Here is a 17,259-nt window from a genome sequence, read left to right on the forward strand (position 1 = left end):
CACTTTACTATCTTGTATTTATTAGGCAACTATACATAGGTATACCACAAACCCCGAAATATTACTTTATAGGGAAATGTTTTGATGACGCTTTGAAGATGTACCTTGTTTCAACCGTGGGGGTGTATTCATGGGTACTGTTGTCAGAGGTGCTTTATGTAATGAAACGAATGCATTTCATGAAACAATTATATGTATTTCTTTTATATATAATTAATATGTGTTGTTCCTGTTTTACTAAAGGCAGGGTCGTCGATAATTAAACTAATGACGAATGGTTTCACCCCTCAAATGAACGAGTGGCTCATTCCGTTGAGAGGGGAGAGAGGTTCCTCCGGATTTGCCGTGACGCGCTGGTGTTTGTGTGCTCACCGTGGCGAAGGAGAACCGAGGGGTCCACACACAACAGGGACAGCCGGCCAACACACACTCTTTAAGATAAAGGTGAGTTTTACAAAAGTGGTGTTCTGAAATACTGGTGGCACCGCCATTTTGTTGGATACCTCGCTGTTTAACAACGCCGAATAACGGTCACGAAGCAGCCAGAGCAGAGTTACGTTACTCGGAGGATGCCTGTGCGCTGCTAGCTTCAGTTGTGGTTAGCCTGTGTTTGGTGGACGCTTTAACGTCAACGCGAGACATTCGGGTAACTTTAAAGTGTCTCGAGCCGAACCATCATTCCACAGACATTCAGGTATTTAAACTGCTGTCAAGGGGAAAAAATACGTTACGGCGAAGTTAAAATGTGTATGTTAACCCAACGAAGGGAAAAGTTCAGATGAAATCCGACCCCTCCCTCCCCCTTATTGCTATCACTGGCTAATCTTGTGAAACAGCGTTGAGTGTCCACCAATATAACGCTAGCTATATCTGGTCAGTATCACAGCTTATTAACTTGAATGTCTTGGACTTGTGTCACTGGTAGATAGTAGATAGGTATAAATAACACTCAGAACAGCTAAAAAACTCATGTCAAACGTTGTTTCGCTTCTCATAAACACCGAACAAGCTCTCAAAATGACTCCGTGATAACCAGCGCTCATCATCTGCAGCACCATAACATTATTATCTGTGGCATGTCACAAGACATGGTGTTTTGTTTTTCAAACCTAGTTGCACATACAGATATCTGTGTTTGAAATCAATATGTCTGCCTTTTTATTTGCTTCTCATTTTGTGGCAAAGCTTTGTCCTCATAGCTGTCACGGTGAAATTAATTTCCACCAAATAATGTCAGCAACCTTGAATACCCTTTTTGTTATGTGGTTGGAAAAGTAGGACAAGTTGAATTTCCAAGAGAAACATCAGACTTACTAAAGTCCCTTGTTTCTCAAATGCAATTAAAAGCATGCTAGATACAATACACTATACAGTGATGCATATTCTGGTTAGTGGTTGCACAAATGAACGATACAGATACCGCTCTATGGTCTCTAGCTGATATCTGATATTGCAACACTGACACCAATATTACTAAATGTTTTGTGGGGAAAGCTACACCGGTGCAGATGTTATCTTTCATCTAATCTTTAGCTTGCTGCTGCTTTTTGACAGCTTGTGGGTGTTGTGCAGCTGACCAGATGTGTTTCCCAAGGGTAATTTGTTAACGACATGGTAATGACATCCGATTGTGTTTATTACCATGGGATCCATTATTAGCATTTTGGCACAGCGAATAGAGAGAGCTTTTGTGGTAATGTATCAATAACATCACTGACTAAAAACATTTGAAAAAGGACACAGCCTCTTTTACTGTGTTCCGTACCAAAAATAGTGTGCCATCCAAAAAATAACCCCCCCCCCCCCCACTGACACGACCAAAAAAAAAAAGGGTTGGTATTCAGCCATGTGCTCTCTTTTGCTTCTCCCTGAAGCACAATGGATGAACAGGAGCAGTTTGTGAGCATCGATCTGAACGATGACAATATCTGCAGTGTCTGCAAGCTAGAGACGGAGACGGGGACCATGTCTTTCTGCCATGTCTGCTTTGAGCTCAGCATTGAAGGTAAGACGACTGCTCGTTTGCTCACCAGAATGAAGAGCAATCAAAGAGATGTAAAGGCCCTCTACACATACAGCTGATATATTTGTGCTAGCTAATGTTTCAAAGCAACCTGCAGCTTACAGTATGCAGTGAAGCTCTATAATGATTTTTTTGTTACCACAGCGTGACCTCTCCAACTCTTGAAAAGCCCACACACCCTCACTCAATGTGTCTGATGGGATTCAGCTTTGATATTCATCTTCACTTCCAGTTTCCCTGGCTGGATCCATATAGAGACAGTCTTATGTCGGTCTTAGCTGCCAAGAGTCTCCAGCGTTTGGATCGCACAACAAATCACTTTTGCGGAAACATCCAGATTCTTTTTGATCTCTGTTCCCATCACAGCAAGTATGCACTTGCGCCAAGAGCTGTAGTTTAGCATGGGAACCTTTCAGATGTGTTGATGTGCCGTATGATGGTCGTCCACAAACGCTTCTTTTATCCTCTCCAGGAACAACATATAAGATATGTGCGGGGTAATGGGCCTGCAGGACCAAAGCCCTAATAGACCACTGTGATTCCCCCGTTTGATGTGCCACTCAAACTCAAGAGCATGTGTTTGAAGTTTTTTCATCTCTTAATTAATGAGTGGCCTATTTGAAGAATAATGACAAATCAGAAGGGATTAGATATGCCTCTCATTGGGCACTCGTCTCATAGATCCACAAAGACTCTGCAAGCAGTGTGTGCGTGTTTATGTCTGCACAGTTTGATGATTGTGTGCGACTTGTACAACGGTGCAATATAGCTGACTAAGAGCTCCCAGAGTGGTATATCATTCTGTTGACAGCGGGAGAAAATGCATATGCACAAAAGATTTATAGGTGTCGTCTGTTGTGGTGTAAAGGAACTGAGCGTGGGGGTGTTGATTAATCGCTTTGCTCTTTGTGTGCCGTGAAAGAGTCTTCAGTCTTCAGAGTCAAGCATTGTTAGAACAATACTTCACTTAAGTTGTGTCAGTAAATTTCTTGCAAACTCATTAATCCTCCTTCAGGAGAAATGTAATCTAAATATGGTAGAAGGACACAGCCTGGGTTTGCTGGCATGTACAGTACATACAGTAATGTCAAAAGCCTAAATAACAGACTTTGTACTTATGGGAAACAATCGATTGATCTGTGTGATATGTAGCACGTAGTACTACTTACTTTCATGTGTTTTTCCGGTGCAGCAGCTGAATTCTATGCATACTGTTGCATGTTAGAAAACTAAATACAACTTTCAGGGTTTTATATTCACCTTTTATATTTGTCCTTCGTAGCTCACTAGCATCCAATCCAGACACATGGGTCACAGACTGCCTTTAAAGGGATTTAACAAATGTGGTTATTTATCTGTTGACATTCAACACAGTAGGGGTTTCTTGTCTGGCTCAGTTTGGTCGTCCTTGTTTGCTCCATTTAATGTTTCAGCCAGGATGCTCTGTTCAGGTAGGAACAAGTCAGCTGGTGGGGCGTTGATGTGAGCGTCTCCTCTGTTTCATTGTGTAGACAAAACTGGGGCACCCTGGATGCTGGTTGTGTTGGACAAGACATCTGGGGGTTCTGATGTAGCTTGTGTGTGTCTACGAAGTGGCTGTTATATAACTAACTATTGGGGGGGGGGGGGGGGGGGGGGTTGCAGACGAGCACGTGTTCCTGATGCAGCCGAGCGTTTCTTTGTGGGGGGGGGGGCTTGCCAAACTGCATGCGTCTACTTCAGGCACGGCTGATTGGAAAGCCAAGCCGTGAGGCCGCCGACTACTCATGTAGACTTAATATCCACGGTTCATTCCTCCTGTGCCGTCCTTCGTTAAAGTACAAGAGAACAAAAGTCCGCACAGAAACATGTGAAGAGGAGAGAATGTTCTTCATCTCTCGTGCACACAAACACTCCCTCCCAGTGCCTCTCCGTTCCAAACCATATCATGCTATCTCAAGGGTGAATTACTGCTGCTGAATATTCATTGCCATCTTGCTATATGCTGGTTTTGAATATTTAGTAGAAGCAAGAGAAGCAGAATTGCTTCTCGTTGTTTTTGTTTTTTTAAGAACAATCTCTACAGTGCTCTAGCTTCTCATTGATTTTGTACAAAAGGCAGCGTCTTCTAGACCAGAGGATCCATAGCAGTCAGAACTATAGCTTACTGAAAATACTTCTAGGTCTGTTGTAAGGTTGCTTGTAAAGAGAAACAAGGGGACATGCAATGAAGGGGATTTCTTTAAGTGATCCGAGTATATTTGCTTTCATTTATTATAAGGATGTTGTTATAAGGAATGAGAGCAGCGGTAGCAGAAACAACTGTTTTCATAGGTTGTCTAGTACTCGTCATGATGTGTTGGAACATCCCTTTTAAAGTCTAAAATGTTCTTTTTAAATAGCTCTTTTGAACACCTGGCCACTGCAACGGTGTACCTTTGTCACAGCAGAGAGCAGGCCCTTTATGAGTTAACTGCTTACACTTAAGCATTCATTTCCACCCACAACCGCCCTGAGATCTGCTCGGAGGCTTGCATGACACGGGGATGTTCAGACTTGTCTGTGTAACCGTCAGCTGCCGACGCACACAGAATTCAGTTGAAGTTCGGCAGCACTGTACATGAACTTGAACACAAACAAGAGCCGCTAAAGACGAAGCGATCTTTCATCTCCATATTCCAAGAGACGAATGAGCTTCATGTTGACAGAGTTGCTTATCAGCAAGGCTTGAGCCCACAATACCACCAGATGCAGAAGTTTGTGAAGGCTAAAAATTGTCCAGGATGTGCAGCCTTTGTTGAAGCTCCAAGTGGTTGTTTCCTGAGGAAACTGCTTTGGCCTGTGTGCGCACTGATTCCATCAAAAAATACAGAGTAGAAACTGTGTCTTTTTATGTATTGCTCAACCTCTGCCTAACTGGGCTTTTCTTACTTTCAGACCTTTCTTTTGTTTCTGCTTGCTGCACCATCTGAGCTTTGTGCTACACATGGCTACACAGCCTTGAGCATCAACAGTGTGCAGCAGAGAACAAGAGCCAGTTTAACCAGTCTGCAGTCAATGGTAATCTTCTGTGTTGCTGTTTCAACCTGAAAGCATTCGTGTATTTCGGAGGACGTTTCCTGATTATGGCTTCTTTATGACTGCTCAAACACCAACCTCCATATTGCCTGTGACACCAACAAATGATAAGATAGTGGCTCTGTCAGGTAGCCAAGAAAGGCAGACCTCCCTCCAGCCAAGGCAGTAATAGTTTAGAAGATTGTGCAATATATTTAATTTTTTATAAATAGATATGTCATTCAAATGGGAGAAGTTTACAGTCAAAACACCGTTATTCAAACCACCCAAAATGGCCAAATGTGGTATCATTAACTGTAATATTCATCAGACTTTGCTGTTTGGATCTGATTGCTCATTGCAGCATACTTCAAACCAGACGGGCCTTTTTTGAACTGTCCTTATTGGATGTGACGAGCTGTGTGCTGTGTAAACACCTGAGAGATCCCTCCAGCCTCTCACCCACAGTCTTCTGGTCTTCTCTGGCTTCTCGTCAGACAAGATGTCTGCTGAGCTGCCAGGTTCAGCTAAAGCCCAGCACATCATCTGCTTACATAACGCAGACAGAATTGTATTTGCCGAGGCCTGGCAGTGCGATTTCCAGCTGTGTTTGGAGTGAGGAAAAAAATAGCAAATTCCAGCTGGGAGAGACTGGAATGATGCAGTCGGTACTGATTCTGGTTGCTGCTCGCTCTACAGGGGCTATTGTTGCTCCTCTAAACAGCTCATTCATTGTGGATGAACTCTTCAACCTGGGGTGTAGAGAGGTCTAATGATGTCGCTGCCTGTGGCAGCTGTGTGCTTGAACTCAGTCAGGGTCCAGAGATGAAACCGCTGCATGGCACCGCCCTCTAACTTAGTACTATAAGGCTGTATTTATAATGGGCTGCTTTCAATGTGACTCTATATCATTTGTTTGAATAAATTGCCCCTTTTTATTCCAAAGTTGATTCTCTTCATTAGCCCCGCAACTCTGGAATAATGGCCTCTTTCACCACAGGTTGTGAATCTCTAAACTAACTCGCACAGTCTAACCCACCCAATGTGACAACAATGTGAGCAACCACCTCTAAAGACAGTTCTCCTCTGTCACCTCGGAGTGATGCACATTGTGGATGTGAGTGTCAGCATGTTGTTGGTAGAAAGAAGCAGTTGACCGATGGTTTGCAGTAAACTGACCTCTGATACTGGGTGGTTGTAGATTATTTTTCTGCTAATTTCTATATTATTAGAGCTTTTGCATCATTTTAACAGCCTTGAACTCTTAATACTAGGTGTCGTGCAAATGTATTTGCTATTTTTCTAATTCGTCAGTGTTTCTTCGCAACAATGTCTTCACAACTCAGATTTGAGATTTGACTTCAAAAACGTACAGTTTACGTCGTTCTACCCAACAAGGAATACTTGTCACTGACTGTACACAACACACCATCGGAAGGTAGCAGCCAGTACAAGTTCATAATGTGCTGTACAGAATATTATATCATATAAAACACATCATTCTGTCTGAATAGAAATACTGTTAAAATTAATTTTCTTCCCAACAGTTGTTCGTAAGTGCTGGGATGTTTTACTTGCATCATCAAAGATGATTGCTATTTAGAAGTACTAATTATGCTATGACGGGATTAGCCTGATTTATTATAATTAAATTTCCAGTCATCAGTCGGATGTCGTTATGCTATGCTTAGTCTGTCATTTTATAATGCTTAATTTTTGCTAATATGGGAATATCCTTTTCTACTGATTTGGTGAATCAAAGGAGAGCATTTGCATAGATCGCTCTGTAACTACAGCGTTTATATCACATATCAAATATACACAAGATCATTTGTGATCACAATCATTTATAGTGTGCAGTGTTTCTCAATCCAGCTGCTCATACCAATTATAACTCACTATCAACATCACTTTGTGTTTGAGAAATGATTACAAAACTACGTTGGCTCGTGCAGCTGCTGATTCTTCTAAACCGTGCCATGCAGCTGTGTTTGACACCTTGTCACCTCTGTCCCACATGTCCCAACACCGTTTGTTCATCTCCTCTTAAGTGTGTCAAGGCTCAACACAGACTGAGCACAAACAACTACAGGCAGTGGAACGTTAGGCACAGATCTCTTTCCATGACGGCAACCACAAGACTATGGAGTGGAGGTCTGAGTTCAATTTGGGCAGAAGTGCAGCCACTAAATGAAGAGCAGGGCTAGATCAACAAAGGGATGTCATCTCTCTTCAGCCTGAGGATTAGTACGCCGTCCTGATGCCAGCGTTCCCTTGGTTACTTTACTGTTGAGAATTATCCAATGTAACAGGCATCGGTCTTCCTGGTGCTGCTCCACCACTTTCTCGACTTTTCCACACCAACTTAGTATGACTAAAATACAACTAAATATGAATTGGCAATTAGGGCTGTTGCTTCTTAGTCGATAAATCAACTTTGATTGTTTTCTTTGGTTGATTCGTCATTTTTTTTTATGCTTTTTTTCGTGCTGAATGACTTATTTCCCAGAAATGTATTAACACATCTGTGGTAAACACAAGATTTAAAGTGGTGCTTCTGTGTGAGTCTTTGTGGAGAAACAGAAACGGAAACAGTTTTACAGATCGGTCGATTAAATCAACTAATCGTTAAGTTGACAAAACCGTAAAATTCCGCATTATTCAACTAACAATTTCTTTGTTGAGAACAGCCTTATGAAATATAACCCTTCACTTAATTTGTAAATAAGACATAGTCAAAGACAATCTCTGTTAAATCTCTGACTTTTGTAGTTTTAACATTGTTTCCTCTTCAGATCAAGAGAATTACTTCTTGCTTTAAATAACCGGGACCACTTGATTTCTGACTTGATCTGATTCTAGTGGTTTGCTCTGTGGAACAACTTATTAACAAGTGAAAACCATGAATAACGAATGCAGATTTATATTTTACATCAGACCTAAGCTTGTGTCTGTGCTTTGTGTCTGTCAGTTGGTTCACTGACTGAGAGACGAACCTTGACTCATTCCGTACAACAGGGCAGGAAACAACAAGCCCATTGGTCCTCAGTGTGCTTAATGTCTCTGTCACAGCCGAACAATGTTGATTCACCTCCAGAGAAGTGTGTGTGTGTGTGTGTGTGTGTGTGTGTGTGTGTGTGTGTGTGTGTGTGTGTGTGTGTGTGTGTGTGTGTGTGTGTGTGTGTGTGTGTGTGTGTGTGTGTGTGTGTGTGTGTGTGTGTGTGTGTGTGTGTGTGTGTGTGTGTGTGTGTGTGTGTGTGTGTGTGTGTGTGTGTGGACGCGCTTATGTGTGCAGCCATGAAAGACAGTAGTGCTAAGCTGCTTAGCTGGAGTGAGGTCTTTGGCTGGTGGTGCACTGGCCTGGTTGTTGGCCAATGATTTCCCTGCTGGGGAAGTGGTAGTCAGTGTGTTTTTGTTGTAGTCCAAAGACTGAGACTGATCGGATTATACCATGGCTGTTTGATAGACAGAAAGCTCCTGCAGCTCTTGGCAAAGCGTGTGGAGATTCATTGGCATTCTCACACAGGAGACTCAGACCTGATGCTGTATACTGCAGGTCCCTCACAAGACTACTCTATCGTAAAGGTCTGTCTTTTTAGGCACTCAGGTCACAACACAGTTATGCAGAAGCTTAGAATAGAGCTCTATGCACACAGTTGTGTAATGGTCTCGAACCGTCCTATGTCCTGAGGCACATAATGTATGCTGACTGTCCCCCATTAGATGTGGACTGTTTGTTTTGATCCTGCAGGCATACAGAACGCTTTCAAAAGACACACAAGGAAAGGACAGGGGACAGAGATATTACAAGACAATTGTCCTTATAACAAATTGGTGCTTTAAACAGATTTTTCTTTTACATTTCAGTCAACATATTATTTCTGGTCTTCACACAACTTTAGCAAGTCTGCTACAGCGATGCTAGTTGGAAGTTCTGCTTGTAGTGTGTGTGTGTGTGTGTGTATTCGTAACTTCAAGCAAGGCCCTGCAGACCACACACACGAGGGCTCTGTATGTGACTATTTCACTGTGGCCATGAGGTGTTAGTAATGTCCTGTGGTTTCCTGGGCTCATCTTTCTAAAGCATCAAGAGATGCATGTGAGGAAAACCTGCCCAAGAGAGCTGTTAAATCTATATGGACTTACGGTGACTAATCGCCAACGCGGTTCGTCTGTCTGCTGAGAAAGGCAGGCTGTGAAAAGAAGGCCATCACACAAACGCCTCGGTTTAGCCTCACTTGCACACACACAGTTTTCACTCTCGTTCTCTTTCACCTACAGCTTCTCTTTGTTTGTCAAGCCCTGTCCCATTTTACTCAGAGGTTATTTTAATTTTGATCCACTTGCTGGCTAATTTCCTCTGTGTGTGCTAAAGTAGTTACAGTGTGGCCTATTTTGACAGGATGCAGGAAGCATTACTTTTCCCCCTGTAGAGGTACTTCCAAGGAATGTAGTTTTAAGTGGCAAAGGAAGTGTGGCGGAGTGCAGGAGCTTGTCAAGCTATGCAAGGACAATAACCACCAAAGATCACAAATGCAACCTAAACAAGTTGACCGTATCTACGCCAGCAATTTGCTTAAGTTACTAAAAGCACACCACAAGCATTCGGCCGAAAGTCACCAGTTAACACGGTCACTTGTTAAACTAAAACACCAACCGAATATACGACAAAAACAGATTAAGATTCAATGAAAACGCTGCTTCATGTGGACAGACGGTACACATTTTAAAATATGCTTCATGTGTTTGCAGTGAGACTGGGTCAGTGCATTATCCCTGCTATCTCAACACTCCGCTGGCTAATCCACCACACATTAAGCAGCTTTCACAGAGAGATCGCGACAGGTCAATCTGCCACTTCTACTCGCTTTCATACTGGTTTACTTTCATTTGTTGGGCGAGTAATGCATTTCTCAATAACTGTTGAGCTCTCTGCTTTATTTATATGCTTTTTGTATGTGTTAGGAACCCTGCCTCTTGGAGTTCACTGTATTGTTGCACTCATAACTGTGACAGTTGTTAGTGTGGCTGTATCCTTTAAACGCGTTGTGCCTGTTGACTCATTGCTTCATGTCTGTGTGAATGCAGGTGTTTCCTCTGCTACCTTGTTGCACTCGAAGTCCCTGCGAGGCCACAGAGACTGCTTTGAGAAATGCCACCTCATCGCCAACCAGAAGCTGTCGCGTTCCAAGGTCTCCCGAAGTGCCTACGAGGGCATGAAGCTGGCCTTCAGCCAGAAACTGAACCGCATCATCCAGTATGCCCAGAACAAAGACTCTGTCTCCTCCATCGTCCCCGGCAGACGAGGGGCCAAGCTCCTTTGTTACAGCCAGCAGGGTGACCGCAAGCTGCTGCCCCAGTCGGACGCCCAGGTGCCCCGCTACACGCCGTGCTGGGACGCGGGCAAAGCAATGGGGCTGCCCGACTACGCCATGGGGATGTTGGAGTGCCGCACGGTGGAGGAGCTGGGACTGCTGCAGGAGGCGCAATCTGACGTCTGGTCCAGTGACGGCAGGAACGGCCGACACGGTCGGAACCAAGGAGGAGGACAAACGCAGCACAGGCACCAGGGCGGCCGCAGAGATGAACGTGAGCACGTTTAAGATTTGACTTTAGCTTTTAATCAGTGTGTCGGTGAGTAGTGGAAGGTTTGATTGTTTAGTTTTGTCTTTTGAAGGAAGGATAGTGTTGACAATATGTCGCTGCATTCTCTGCCTCTCTTCTCTCCGTCTTAACTTTCAGTGTGACCTCTGCGATCTCTTTCACTTGTAAGTTCAAAGGCAGCAGACAAAACGGTAGCACAGGAACAGAAAACACCTTCTTACTTGGTCTGACCCTCATCGCCCTCTTTGCTGTGATCCCTCCAGAGAAGGAATTAATTCTCCCATAACCTCCAGACACTGTATGTCCTTGGCTTTCTGGTGTCTCGTCACCACTATAGCTGCTTATGACTACAGACTGCAGGAATGTGAGCGAGCCGTGTGCAGTTATGGGTCCCTTATTAACATTCTGTGCTTTAAAATGAAAGATGACAGGCATTCCACGGGTACACGGTTTATGTGTGTGTCTATCGCTACATGAGCTGGGCGACGCTTCTAATCTGAATATCTTGCCGTTGGACAGGAAACTAATCAACCAACGTATGGTGGTAAATGTCATTATTTATGGAAAGGAAAACTATTAATGGCATATATTGCAGTAAGGCTCTCAGGCATTCTGTATTGCTTTCAAGTATTTATTCTCTTTTAGATCAACTTGTCTCATTTAATGTTATCAACACAGACGTCAGCATCGTTTACTCTTCTCTTCAGATGTGCACGTGGCACCTATTCACCTCACTGATGCATGAATTCCTCTTAATTAGTCTAGAAACCTCTGGACTTTAGTAGCACATATGTGTTTCGGAAAACCTTCTGCACACATTCAAAACATATCCCACAGATCTGTGTTCTCTGAGATTTTAAAACCTTTCCCTCTGTACATTTAAAAGGATGGAAGGTCATCGCTCAGCAACTTGAAACTAATAATATAAATGTGTCGGCTCCTCTCCTGAAACCTTTGCTCTCACACTCTCTGATCAAATCTGTTTGTTTTGTCTCCTAGTGACTAAAATGAGTGTGGATGACCTCCATCAGCTGAACAACCAGCTGCTGATGCAGGTTCAAAGTAAGTGTTGTTGTTTTTGACTGGCATTCTGTGATAAGTTGTGCACAACCTTTGACCTAAAGTTCCACCATTTGAATCATCAATATTCTAAACGCGACATTCTCACTCCGTCGTGCTCATCTGTAATACATCCCCATGTTACATTCTTGGTGCCCTCAGGAAAAAGCTGTGTGAGTAGAAATAGATGTTGTTACTCAGAGCATTCGCGGCCCTGTCCACATTACTCAGTTTCTCCTTGGATGCAGATTTGTCAAATAGAAACGATCTCCGTCCACACGGGAGTTTCAGCATCATTCTCGAGTTGATCTGCGTCCACACGGCAGCCTTCGAAGGCGGACAGCACGTGACCATTAACGTACACTGGGCATGCGCGTGACGGTGTAAACAGGAAGTGGATTGCTTGCTTAGTTAAAAAAAAATAATACGACAGAGTAATAAAGTAGTCTTTAATAATGAAAGGTTGTATTTGATACTTAAGATCTTCCTCTAAAATCTCCCTCTATAAACTCAAACAGACACAGTTCGTGGAAAGTTTTAGAAGTTTTATTTTTCAGACGTAGTTACAGAGCTGCGGGTCTCTCGCTCTCACTCTCTCTCTCTCACATCAAATTTACTTTAACATCAACACTTACACGTAAACGTTTACTAGATTATGGGTCCATACATGTGGTCTCTCATTCGTTTCCTCCGTGTTGTTGATGTCTGTTCTCACTAGTAGCTCTGAACATCATGTCCGCCTAGCTAGCTTCTAAGCTAATTTTAACATTACCGCCAATGGAGAAATGCTAACCGCGATTAGCATTACAGCGGTGCGGGTCTATCTCTCACATCAAATTTACTTTAAAATCAACACTTACACGTAAACGTTTACTAGATTATGGGTCCATACATGTGGTCTCTCATTCGTTTCCTCCGTGTTGTTGATGTCTGTTCTCACTAGTAGCTCTGAACATCATGTCCGCCTAGCTAGCTTCTAAGCTAATTTTAACATTACCGCCAATGGAGAAATGCTAACCGCGATTAGCATTACAGCGGTGCGGGTCTATCTCTCACATCAAATTTACTTTAAAATCAACACTTACACGTAAACGTTTACTAGAATATGGGTCCATCAATGTAGTCAACACACGTCTCTCACTCTATTCTGCTCTTGCTTCGTGCAGGAAAGCTTAGCAGATCGCTAACAGTAGATCCGTGAAATAAAGACCATGGAATCCATAGAAGAGTTTCAAGACTTCAGTGTGAATCTTTCTTATTTGTAAAACTGTGGAAACACAATATGAAATATGGCTTTACAAACTGTCCCTATACACATTACATGAATACAAAACAACAATCCATGATATAGCCAGCATGTAACATGTCCGCCTAGCTAGCTTCTAAGCTAATTTTAACATTACTGCCAATGGAGAAATGCTAACCGCGATTAGCATTTAATACAACACAAATGTTATACTAAACACGCGAATAGAATATATCTACGTACATATTTTCATGCTTCATAAATACATACTTACAGACTAAGGTCTCTCAAGGCTACCAAACGGAAGAAGTAAAACGTTAGTGCAGCGTGTCTTGTCATTAGAATCTAAAAACAACGAGCTGCTCCATAAGGCTGATGCCGCTCGCTAATCACTCCAATAACAGCTGCTACCTCCACAGAAATGCAGACTTTTACTGCACAACTGCTGCTAGCTGCTGCTAGCTGTTGTGCTAGCAGCAACATCATGTAGCTGTTGTGCTAGCAGCAACGCTTGCAATTAGTTATCCATGTTGAAATGAATCGCTGGTAGCCCAGTTTGTTTTCTTCCGGGTACGGGTCACGTGATAGTGAGTGTGACGAATCAGGGACGGAGACGTCATGGTTGCCAAGAACCAATCCAGTAGCGAACACGGGCGTGGGCGTAATTTTTTCTAAGCACATCCGTATACGACCGTCCACACGCAAACGCAACCCCGGAGTTCTCAAATACCTCCAACCTCGGCGGAGTTTTCAGATTCCTCCGTTTAGGGTGCTCCAAAACTCCGGCGTAGTGTGGCCGCTCAGTGTAAACGTAGCAAATACGGAGTAAAAACGGAGTAATGTGGACATGGCTGGGGCTACTATAGACTGCAAGGCTTCTACTCAACACATCAGCTCCTGCCATGTGACCAGCAGTGTTGAATTGGTCACTGTTTAGTGCTCGCTCATGTCCGTTCACTCCATTCTCCATCACTTACCTATTGTTTGCTTGTGTTTTTGTGTAGCGGTATCTTAAGCAGATGCGTTTTCTGTGCTCTTTGCCCCCTCAGTAATCACTATTATTGGTTTTCTTTATCTTGTGTGTGAATGAAGCCACTGATTCGCTCTCTCTCTCTCAACAGAGGTGTTCGAGGAGCTCACTGAGGCCGTGCAGGAGAAAGACTCGTTGGCGTCGGAGCTGCACGTGCGTCACATCGCCATCGAGCAGCTCTTTAAGAACTGCGCCAAGCTGCCCTGGCTGCACATCAGCAGGGCCGGGGTCAAGGACAGCAGCAGCACCACCGGCCCCGTGGAGTGAGGCGTGAGCTGGCGGCTTCTGTCTCCTCTGGTGGGAGGACACTGATAAACACTTCAAAGTCCGGGCTGAAGAAAAGCCTTTGTGTACATTGAGTGACTTCTACGTCAGGTCGTCAGACCTGCTTTAGAGCAGCATTAAGGGCTGGGCTGACTCGGCCTTCGCTCTCGTCGCTGCAGTGATGATGCAAGGATTAATGGTGGCCGGGTCTGGCATGTGACCTGAATTCAACCCATCTCATGTAGCCACGATGCATGTTAATACCAGGTGGAACGGGGAGTCAGGGTTTCCTGGCCCCGGTACACGGTGAGGACATTTTACAAGATGTTCCTTAAAAAAAAAACAATCAGTTTATCTGCATAATTTAACAGAAATGATTGCTGTTGGTTTTATTTTATTTTGTTTAGTTTGCTGTCAAACATTTCAGTTTTTCATTGTCTGGACGTGGATATTTAAATACTGCTTAATACTCGATATTATACTCGACTGTCATATTCAAACCAACAGGCACTGCCAGGAGTGTTTGGTTACTGTTCCAATGTCAAGTATGAACGAGGTTTGAGCTTTTTCTTGCAGCTCTGACAACGGCTTGAAGCAGGAGTTTTTAACTTGCCTTCAACCTGCCCGATCTTGACTTGATAGTTTATGAGAATGGCGGCGATCAGAAAGATTGAACAGTAAAAGACATTCTAATACATTGAAGACGGATTACGTCTAATCCGGAGAAGAGCACAGGTAAGTGCAAGACAACACCCAAAAGTCCCCTAAAGCACCTCCGCAACAAAGATCCATCACAAGTGTGAAAGTCAGCAGGGCCGTACGAGCTGTGAGGGCGATGATGACTACTTTAGGAGGGTCCATGAAATAACAAGCAGCAGTTACAGTGATAAAGTGATAGCTATTTAGTTTTTAATTCAGCCTTTGGTTTTATAGTAACTATCATTGCTGGTGAGATTTACTTGATATTCAGCACAGAGCTGTCTCGCTATCAAGCACAAGTCCTGTGTATGGCTACACACTGAATGAGGAAGAAGAACGGTTCCGATACTGAAAGAGAAATCCAGCTGCCAAACCAAAGTCTGTATTTGTTCCATTTCAAATGTGAGCTGAAACCATGTGACTTCTATTAGCAGAGGAAGATGCAATACCAAACTGATTCAAATGTATGTGGCTTAGTGATTTACGTCACTGTGTAATTATGAACCATAGATATTTTTTTGTTTCTCTAAAGGTGTTGATGTGGAAATGATTTGTTCTCATGTTACACATGGCGTATATGTTTTATAATGAGTTGTATTTATCTTCCGTGTGCAGTGTTAGCTGTTGTTTCCCTCTCTGTGTGTTGACGTGTGAGAGCCCAGTCGATGTCACAGCAATACATGGAGGTCCCTGATTTTAGAAGGAAAGGAGACAAAGCAGGCGATGGTATTACCAGTCGGTGTGTTACAGCCTGCAGCTTTGGTGAACTTATCATTCAGGAACCCTATGCTAGAAAGACACAAATGAATCAGAAGCCTTATCAAATAGCAAATATGTAAAAGAATATTGGTTATCTGAGACGAGGTCTCGGAGCCGCTGGAGTGTAATAAGCTGGGGAAAGACTAGGTTATATTGTGATTGATGTTTAAAATAACTGGCCATCTCTTTTGCTCTCTCTTTGTAAGAGATTTCATGTATTCGACCCCTTTTCAGGGTTCAAAGTTTTAGCTCCATTTTAATCTTTTATCTTGCTTTCCTTTGTATAACTGTATTCAGTGTGCTTGAGTCTATTCAGTATTCAGTTGTATGTTGCTGTTTTTTTATTTTATCTTTAAAATATGAATGCATTGTCTGTTTGTATACTGCGGACACATGCCCGGGCCTGTGCCTCCGCTCAGCAGAGCATCAAGATGGATCCGCTTGTGTCATCATCTTTTCCTGTAGATGTGAGCGTACCGGCTGCTCCTTCCTTTAGACTGGACTCTGCGTTCCTTTGTTTTCTAATGTAAGGCTGCATTTGTGTTGTGTGAGGATTATATTTATTGTGCGAGTGTGTGTTCATGGACCTTACACATGCTGTGTGATTTGTGCTTAAGTGACAGTTTGTATTTTTTTTGTAAAATATTTCAATAAAACTATTTTTACTACACAATGGGACATGCTTGAATTTTGACTGATTGTGGCCACTTCTGCTGGGATAAGAAAGATGGTGTGATTTGATATTCACGGTATTAAAAATGCATGTCACAGACTCTAAATGTCTTTCTCTCAAAAAACAATCTAACAGCAGCTCCTCGGAAGCAACAGGTTTGGTTTTTACTGGCTTTGTAAACTGTAGTGAAATGTTGGCCTCATGCACAGTCCAGCATTACATTAACACACATTCTTTGCACTTTGGACATTTGCACATTTCCCGGTAAATATTTGTGCACATTCCTGCACAGAGCTGTACAGATCTTCCACTTAAAAGAAAGACGTTTTAATATATTTTTTCATATTTTCTATTGTAAATTGTTCTATATTATGATGTGTCTCTTGACTTTTGCTCTGCGGTTGTTGTTATGCACCAAATCACCAAGACAAATGACTTGTATGTTCACACCTGCTCGGCAATAAAAGCTGTTTCTGATTCTGATGAACACTGATTCCATTGGCAACAGAGACAACGCAAAACATGAGTGCAGACACCGAATAAGTGCTGACTCCAGCATATTTTCACCTGATTATGACCCAGTTGTGGACTTCTTGGATTTTGAAACGGACTGCTGTAGACGGTTCAGTGTGCATTGTGTGGAGGTTTGGCGCCCTCTTGTGGACAAAGGATGTTTATAAATGAGCCTGCTTATTGTAATGAGTGTTATTTCCGGGAAACACGCACTCAGTGCTGTGTGGTTAATCTTCTCTAGGATCAAATAGCCTGAAGCATATGACTTTGAGAAACATCAATGTTGACAACATGGCATCAAAACCAGGGACATTTCATGGAATGGTGAAACCAAAACATTGTAATGTTCTCTA

At 43.0% G+C, this 17,259-nt stretch overlaps 1 protein-coding gene across 1 annotated transcript; it reads left to right on the plus strand.

Annotated features, from left to right (window-relative positions):
* The first annotated feature begins 284 nt into the window (after nt 1-284).
* cunh21orf91 (chromosome unknown C21orf91 homolog) lies at nt 285-16,395 on the plus strand. Its single transcript, XM_076101597.1, has 5 exons — nt 285-444; nt 1,875-2,005; nt 10,148-10,648; nt 11,663-11,725; nt 14,090-16,395. Exons 2-5 carry the CDS (start codon nt 1,879-1,881, stop codon nt 14,263-14,265), a joined length of 867 nt encoding a protein of 288 aa, XP_075957712.1. The 5' UTR covers nt 285-444; nt 1,875-1,878; the 3' UTR covers nt 14,266-16,395.
* Nucleotides 16,396-17,259: the final 864 nt, after the last annotated feature.

The sequence above is a fragment of the Anarhichas minor genome, unplaced genomic scaffold (genome assembly GCF_050575085.1).
Source record: "Anarhichas minor isolate MPS153535 unplaced genomic scaffold, ASM5057508v1 ptg000027l, whole genome shotgun sequence".
NCBI lineage: Eukaryota > Metazoa > Chordata > Actinopteri > Perciformes > Anarhichadidae > Anarhichas > Anarhichas minor.

What these genes read in the sequence shown, in the direction of transcription:
- cunh21orf91 (XM_076101597.1), top strand. Translation starts at nt 1,879, where the DNA reads ATGGATGAACAGGAGCAGTTTGTGAGCATCGATCTGAACGATGACAAT. An exon ending in GGGCGGCCGCAGAGATGAAC is followed by an intron (nt 10,649 to 11,662) that starts GTGAGCACGTTT and finishes TTTGTCTCCTAG; the next exon opens with TGACTAAAATGAGTGTGGAT. An exon ending in GCTGCTGATGCAGGTTCAAA is followed by an intron (nt 11,726 to 14,089) that starts GTAAGTGTTGTT and finishes CTCTCTCAACAG; the next exon opens with AGGTGTTCGAGGAGCTCACT.